This window comes from Salmo trutta, chromosome 16, assembly GCF_901001165.1.
Source record: "Salmo trutta chromosome 16, fSalTru1.1, whole genome shotgun sequence".
NCBI classification, from domain to species: domain Eukaryota; kingdom Metazoa; phylum Chordata; class Actinopteri; order Salmoniformes; family Salmonidae; genus Salmo; species Salmo trutta.
In genome coordinates this window covers 42608762-42616774 of record NC_042972.1, presented here as the reverse complement: position 1 = coordinate 42616774, position 8013 = coordinate 42608762, and the positions used below count along the sequence as shown (strand labels likewise).

Genomic DNA, 8013 nt, shown 5'->3' with positions numbered 1-8013 from the left:
TATTCATCACATGCTCCGAATTCAACTGGTGTAGACCTCAGTGAAATGCTTGCTTATGAAACATTCCCTACGATGCATTTTTTTTTTTTTTTTAAACTAACATTGTACAATGTTACATGAATGTGATCAGTTACTTCGAAAAATAGCTAGCTATACAAAGGTAGTACAAGGTTTGCTAATTATAATTCAGCACCAAATAATCATATGGCAATAAGTCACCAATAGGGTTTCACATTTTATTCTCAAAATATGTGCAATGTGAATTTCACAGTTGAGCTCAACCACCACCATTCCCCAAACCCTACATAGACAAACCATCAAACAAAAAGAAAAGAAATACAGGAAGTCCACTGCTAGTTGCCATCTGTGGACAATGCTTACATACAGGTCTTCAATGAGCTTCGATATGGCTGCACAAGGCCAACTACGGCTGTTGCACAGAAAGCACATCAATTGGCTGATTCATTGTAAGCTTTGCATCGTGTTGTAGACTGGCGTGTTGGAGATTTTAACATAACATTGAAGTTACATATCTGTAATGCTTATTGAGAAGTTATGGTAGAGAAAAACTTTGAGAAACTAAAACAAGAAAAATCAAAGTGTGCCGATATCCATGTGTGGGATACAGAACATAATCACTCTACCATAACTAAATATAGAAAATAGAAATACAGCCATTGAAAATAAATCACATCTATTTTAAGTTACAAAATGAAAAAAGTTTGTAAAAACTGTGCAAGTACAGCAAACGTATAGTTCAGTATATTACACAAGACATTTAAATACAGTACTCTGTATCAATAGAAATCCTGAGAGTTGTCCATTCCTGGTTCCCAAGTGACTGAGTTTAGGCATTCGGGCAAACCCCCTTTCACCTGTGAGGGCTTCAGGAGGGCATTGCTGACCAGATCAAACAAGCACCAAATGATCTGCAGTCCTTTTCTTTACAAAAGTTTATCATGTCACCGCCACACCTAGAATGTGGGTTTTCATATTATTCTCCATTTCAAATTCTTTGCAGACAGAACTGTATATCCCGATTGCTTTGTTGTTGATTGATTTTAGGGAAAAGCTTTAAATATGAGAAAATAAATCATATGTAGTGCAAAGATGACACCGGAACCTGCATGAGGAAATTATTGACGTCATTGAAAATGTTGCAGTTCCATAGGGTTCCATCACTCAATGGCTGTTACCCCAACTATTACACAAAAGACTGTCAAAAAAGCAGGACCAAGTTCTCTTGTTTTTCTCCATGTGATAGCATGTACAGATGGATTCATGTGTAAAAGATGTTGGCAATGAAGTTGGGCCAAACACTGTTAGTTCTCTGTCCATGAGGGTGCTTGGTAAAGTTTGCAGTGACTGACTATTGGAGAGTGATTCAGTGCAATGATGAGTAAGACTTGAGACACTGCCTCGCCAGGCTAAACACAGGATTACTATCCAATGCACCCACAGGCACAATGACAGCCCTTGGGATCTGCGCTAAGTTACACACAAACCATCTCTATTTTACTCCTCAAACTACTACTGTACATCAGCCAGCCACACAGCCAATATCGATCTGTTTCTCCTAAAGGTAAGTACCCAAATTAGCCACACAGCCAATATTGAGCTGTTTCACCTAAAGTTAAGTACCCAAATTAAGCTTGAAAACTGTTAATGCACTTCCACAAGGGTAAACCTAATTGTATCAACATTTCCTTAGTTATTGCTACTAGAAACTTTATCAACTTTTCAGATGAACCAAGTTCTGAAATGCAGTTTGGCATTTAAGAGGTAGGTTATTCCAAACACTTTTCTAAAGCTTCTAATCAAAATCAGACATGCTGAAAAAAACATTGTATATCCACAGAAAACACTAAGCTGCAGCAAGCTGCCCACACTTTGGACAAATCAATGCACCTGCCTGAACCACGTCCCTTCGCTCCTTATCTGACTGCTGAGTTGCTATCAAAGCAAACGGTTGCCTTGTTCAAAATGTCTCACTTTATGCCAGCCACACACCTGACGCCATGCTTGTTTCTCCAATGTGGAGAGTGAATAGTCTAACTTCTCTTGAGTCGTCTTGGCATGTGACAACAATATGGATGTCAGCTGCGAGTGTGAAGCTAATCTACGAATGCAAAAAGTATAAATCCTACTGCAACAAAGCCAAACAGCACATTGGTTGACACAGCTAAGGCCTTCTCTTGAAAGCAAAGTATGCATTTCAAAAAATAACATACCTGCCTCCTACCACACATGGAAATAAACTTAAATCACTAGCGCACACACAACTAATAAACACTCCCAACAAGACGAGCTTGCTGTAGGGCGCAATGAGCAGTCAAAGACAAAACCCCATCAATCTGAGCTAACAACCTACCAATGAGCATCACCGCTCATCTTACCCGTATGAATATAGACTAAAATTATTTATAATTCTCACTTTATGCTGACATGTAGCATGACAATAATTAGAGGGCACTTCATATTGATCCCTCAACTGCATGCATATCAATTGTAAAAATTCTAACCTATATTTCCTTTTAAGATTGGTATTTTATTAGGATCCCAATTAGCTGTTTTGCGAAAGCCGCAGCTACTCTACCTGGGGTCCACACAATAAAATGGAACAAAATGGCTCAAAAGCAAACAAGATAATTGCACTTATGATTCATTGTACTATACTGTAAAACAAGTATCAGTGTGGGCATTTGGTTCCGACTGGAGAGAAAAAAAAAAAAAATACTGCAATCTTTTAAAACCACCCCAATTTGATCGTGTTGAACCATTAACGCTTTAAGACTAAACTCGACAGTCCTTGTGGTGCAAACACAGGACAGTACCAGGCACAAGGCATGCAGGACCACACACACTCCCTCTTCCTGGAGGAGGGAACCTGTCCCCTATGGACCACTCAGAGCACTTTCTGAAGACACTGTGGGTACAGTTTGGCCACCACACACTCAAAATGGCGGCCAAGGTCCCAGAGGCGGTCGGGCGTCTCGTAGACTTTGGTCCATGTGTCCGCCTCGTCGTCGTACTGGTAGAGGGAGTTCTTCCTGCTGGTACGGAACACGTGTTCCTCCACCATGACCTGCGTGGCTCGGACAAACAGGTGCAGCTTGCCCTGGAGGAGCAGGGCCTTGATGTAGGGGCTGGTGGCCTGGTCGAAAGGAAGGTCCCTCTTGCGGGCCCAGGTGTTCTGCTCGATGTCGTAGACCTCCATGGTGAAGGTGCGCTGGTGGTTCCTACAGATGCCAGCGATGTAGTAGATGCAGTTATTGTGTAAGGCAGCCAGGCCCTGGCTCCGGGGGACACTCATGGGGGCCAGGTGGCCCCAGTAGTCCTTGCGAGGGTCGAAACAGAAGAAGTATTCACCTGGGAAACAGAAAAGCACCACTGAGTGTTAAGATAAACATTGAAAAAGGAATGAAAAGTAGTTTTCAACAACACCTTTTATGTATTAAGATTCTCCTATACCACGTCCATCTTTTCCCCACTGCATCTCTCTTCAGTCTATTTTCAAGGTTGAATAGTGTCTACACTATTCCGCCTCACCTTGGAGGATGTAGATGCGGTCTCTGTACTCCACAGCGCTGTGGAACTCCATGGCTACAGGCATGGGGCTGACGGCAGTCCAGTAGTTGTCTCTGGCGTCGTAGCACTCCACTGACTTCAGTGCGTTCCTCCCGTCCCCCTCGTACACACGGCCCCCCAGGGCGTACAGCTTCCCGCAGCAGTGGACCAGCCTGCAGCCGATCCGGGCCCGCAGCATGGGCGAACGCACAAGCCAACGGTTCCCTGCGTGCTCATACTGCCAGAAGTCACTCTCCGCCCGGTGGTCAATGGACACCTCACTGTTGCTAGGGCGGTAGCCCCCGGCGATGAAGATGTCGTTCTCCGATGATACCAGGATGCCCACCTCCCGCAGGTCATTGGGGGGCTTGCAGAGCTTGAACACCTTCCCAGCAGTGGTATCCAGGCAAGGCACGGTCTGCTTCTTCCCTGAGTGTTTGTGTTCCGCGTCAAAACAGATGACCATCTCAGAGGCGGTCATGCCCAAGCGCTGGGGGCAGCCGTTGGTGCCGTTGAGACGTGCCGTTGCAGGGTCTCTGGAGAGGGCGCAGGCAAAGGTGGGTGGGATGCGGCTGAGGAAGGAGTCGTCCAGGAGGGGCAGGCGGATGCATTGAGAGAACACTTCAGCCAGGTGGGCCTCCCTGCGGGAGCGGTCGTGCTCCAGCCAGCGCACAATGCTCTCATACACGTGCTCCTCCTTCTCCACGTTCAGGTCATCGTTGTTCAGGATGCTCACCAGCTGCTCTTTGGTGAGCTGGAGGAACTCCTGCTCCCGCGCCACACACAGGAACTACAACAGCACAACACCACATGTCACATTTCATCTAGACCTCTGTCATTTGTCGCAGAATGCTCAACTAACAGATGAAGACCTGGAATGCTATTCTAAAATATTAGTGTCAACTATGTTATTTATGGTACTTGTGTTCACATTACTGTAATTATAAGGCCATTTTAATGACATATTGATACATTAATCCTTCCCAAAAGGCAAGTCAAGTGAAGCACAATAGTGTAATAGAACAGCTTGTTCTTAGAATAAAACCCACCTTCTTTCGCATGTAGTCCTTGGAGCGCTCCCTCAGCTCCTGATGGCCGTAGGCGTCGGCAAACATGTAGACCCCGGTGCAGTTCTGGGGGTCCAAGCGGCTGATCATGAACTGGGCACACTGGTCCTGCAGGGCTGGGATCTGGAAGATGCTGGCTGCCGTGAACAGGGCCTGGACGTTGGACTCCGACAGCGTGACTCTGGACGTGTAGGCATAGTCAAGGACCAGGTGCATGGACTCAGACTCCACCCCGACGATCCGCACCTCCCTCTGGCTGCTTTCTGTAAGGCCACTGGTGAACATGGACCTGGAGGGAAGCGGAAATATAAAACATTGAAGAAAGCTTAAATGATGTTGCAGCATTGCCTGGTCCCAGATACTACTCCATTGCCATCATTGACATGACAATGAGTGACAGGAAGCTGGCATGATGGCACAAACTGACTGGCACTCAGGCTAGTTGATATCTAAAGATGTAAACGACTAGAAACAAGCAAGCGGCTCACATCAGACCTACCTAAAGTAAGGGCTGATTGCTGCAAGGACATTTCGGTGACACGGAAATGTCTTGCCATGGTCCACTTCAACGACAATATCTGTGAGCTGTGCTTCATCATACAAGACTTTGAGCTGCTGGAGGATGTTACAGGCATGAACAGCATCTACCCCACTGTAGGCTGTGTTTGATGGAGTCCCATTCTGTACTTGTAACAGCTTGCCTATGTCTATGGAAGAAACATACGAGAGAAACATACCCCTTTTCCATGATGATGGATATTAAACAGACACTATATTATGAAATTGTGTGGGAAACGTTACTAAATAATATTATTTATTGGCATATGCAGCACAACAATTGAGTCAAGCGTACTGGCTACAATGAGTAGAGAAAAGAGTTAAACACGTGGAGATCAGTAAACTGACTAGCTATGGCTGTACTAAATGATTATTCGACACACTAGATAGTCCTTGTTTGTAGAGTAGTGACGTTAGCTAGCAATCAGTGTGCCATGGATATCACCGACTCAGCACAACTTGTGTGCACGATTTATTGACAACAAAGACCCGTTCCCGAAACAAAGAATTTTCTTAACAAGCTAGCTATCGTAATTAGCTAGCTAGCTAACTCTGGGGATTAGAAACTCACAGCTGGGTAGCATCACAGCAAGCCGTCCGCGGCATCATCAGCCGGCTATAGTAGCTAGCTAGCAATCATTTAGCCATTGACCTAACTAGTCACGACTACCGTTAGTCATGCAGTTAACGTCACCTACATTAGCTAGCTAATTTGGATTGTCACGTAACTAACGTTCTCGTATTCATGTTGACATGGAGCTAGTCGGTTAGCTCATTACTAGCTAACGTTAGCCAAGTAACGTCAAACTGGCCAACAACTAGCTATGTTTCATCAGGACGAGACGTGGGCACGTTACGTTAGCTAGCCGGACATACGTTAGCTTGTTACATAGCTTTTATAAATAGCTGTCAAGAAGGTAAGATAGTACACATGAAAGATCTAACAGTATCATTGGCATACAAATACATGCAATTGTTTAGACTTAGTTGTACTAACAGACAAAATGTGGTTAAAACTAGCCATCTGATAGAGCTAACGTTATAGATAGTAATGCTAGCTAACTTAACCAGCATACACTTTGAGAAGCCATTCGCTTACAGCTTCACTTGTAAAACGAAGAGAGATAATTGTAAGTGTCTAATACTTTTGTCAGGGTGTAATCTTGGTGGTTATATACCATTCAATATGAATTAGGGAACTTTAAAATTGGTTTTAAAAGTCTGCCTCGTTAACACAAACAATCAAGAAACGCTAACCTCCACTGGCAGCCATTCTCCTCAGTCTGTTCTCAAAGCACACGGTGAAACGGAAACAGCCGACAATGACAACCAACCAATCAAAGTAGTGCCAATGGAATTGATCACATTAATCACCAAAGGAATATCTAGGCAGCAATTTATACGTTCTCTTTTAATCAGGAATAAATAGAATATAGATTTAAAGGCCCAGGGCATTTAATTTAGAAGAAAGAACTCTGTATAGGCCTACACTGCAGTATGTGTTCTATTTAATGATATGATTTACACACGCTATCTTGTCATGCATCCGAAGTTTAATGTAGGACAACCCTTACAAAAACACAAATTCTTAGCATCCAAGTAACTCCAAGGTCTGTCTAGTCATTAACTTGCATCTATGAAACTACACAACTTTGATTGTCTCTATGCTGCTAAAGGCCCATACCAAGCGTGTTATCAACATTACAATTAGTGAATGGCCTTTCCGTAATTAAGAAGAATGTATGAAAGGCAATTCATTTCAATTTGAGCTCTCAATCACAAGAGAGTGGTCAGCATTTTGATGTGGGCCTCTTGAAGTTCAGCACATACAGTCTGGTCTCATAAACTAGACATAACATAGTAAATGTAAATACGGGGCACTCAAATGACATTTAGTATGGCTACATAAGACAGTAGGTTGCTTAAGGCAAAAGCTAGTAGCGTGGTTGGTCGGGGAGGATGGGTGTATAACGCAAATGTCTAGCAACCCATAGGTTGTGTGTTTGAATCTCATCACATAATTTTAGCTAATTAGCAACTTTGCATCTACTTACAACTTTTTATCTACTTTGAAACTACTTAGTATGTTATTTTACCCTACCCCTAAGCCTAACCATAACCCGTTAACCCAACTTCTAATCTTAACCCTAAGCCTAACCTTAACCCCTAACTTAACTCCTAACCTTAACCCTAACCTTAACCCCTAGTCTAGCTAACATTAGCCACCTAGCTAATGTTAGCCACAACAAATTGGAATTCGAAACATATCATACATTTAGCAAATCGGTAACATATTGTACGAATTTAAATGTATTACACATTGTACGAATTGCAATTCATAACATATCATATGAATTGTAATTAGTAACATATCATACGAAATGGATGATGGACATCCACATATGTTGTGTTTCATATGGTATATATGAAACAAAACATATGACACCAATTGACATTTTCCAGATTTAAATTGACTTTGTTACGTCTAACCCTGAGTCCAGGTTGGCACATGGGGTGTCACTTGCAATCTAATTGTGTCAAGATAACAGGGTGTTTGCTGTTACAAGCCATGCAATTGGCTTGTAATTTCCATATATTAATACAGTGTGTCATTTAATCTGTATTGCTCTTAATTAGAATGTATATTCTGGCAGCATTATTAAATGAATTACATCAACATGCAAGAGTACATGATATTTTGTTAATGGCTATAACAAGTCATTGACGCTGGCATATTTTGTTGTTCTATTCTATGGTTAGATATTAGTATTCATTTGTGTAGGCTCAATGTACATCTAAAAATGAATTAAACTGGATTTTT

General features: G+C 42.8%; 1 protein-coding gene across 3 annotated transcripts; it reads right to left on the bottom strand.

Annotated features, from left to right (window-relative positions):
- Positions 1–222: 222 nt before the first annotated feature.
- Positions 223–6529, bottom strand: LOC115150775 (kelch repeat and BTB domain-containing protein 8). 3 transcript variants are annotated; one of them, XM_029694442.1, is made up of 5 exons: positions 6450–6529; positions 5134–5341; positions 4617–4923; positions 3550–4357; positions 223–3369 (listed from the first exon to the last, which is right to left on the bottom strand). In XM_029694442.1, exons 1-5 carry the CDS (start codon positions 6463–6465, stop codon positions 2906–2908), a joined length of 1803 nt encoding a protein of 600 aa, XP_029550302.1. In that variant the 5' UTR covers positions 6466–6529; the 3' UTR covers positions 223–2905. The 3 variants fall into 3 exon arrangements, with proteins under 3 accessions (XP_029550302.1, XP_029550303.1, XP_029550301.1); XM_029694443.1 differs by having other exon boundaries at positions 5764–6489; XM_029694441.1 differs by having other exon boundaries at positions 5134–6489.
- Positions 6530–8013: the final 1484 nt, after the last annotated feature.

What these genes read in the sequence shown, in the direction of transcription:
- LOC115150775 (XM_029694441.1), bottom strand. Translation starts at nt 5,369, where the DNA reads ATGTTTCTCTCGTATGTTTCTTCCATAGACATAGGCAAGCTGTTACAA. An exon ending in AGGACTACATGCGAAAGAAG is followed by an intron (nt 4,358 to 4,616) that starts GTGGGTTTTATT and finishes GTGCTGTTGTAG; the next exon opens with TTCCTGTGTGTGGCGCGGGA. An exon ending in CCGCATCTACATCCTCCAAG is followed by an intron (nt 3,370 to 3,549) that starts GTGAGGCGGAAT and finishes TCTGTTTCCCAG; the next exon opens with GTGAATACTTCTTCTGTTTC.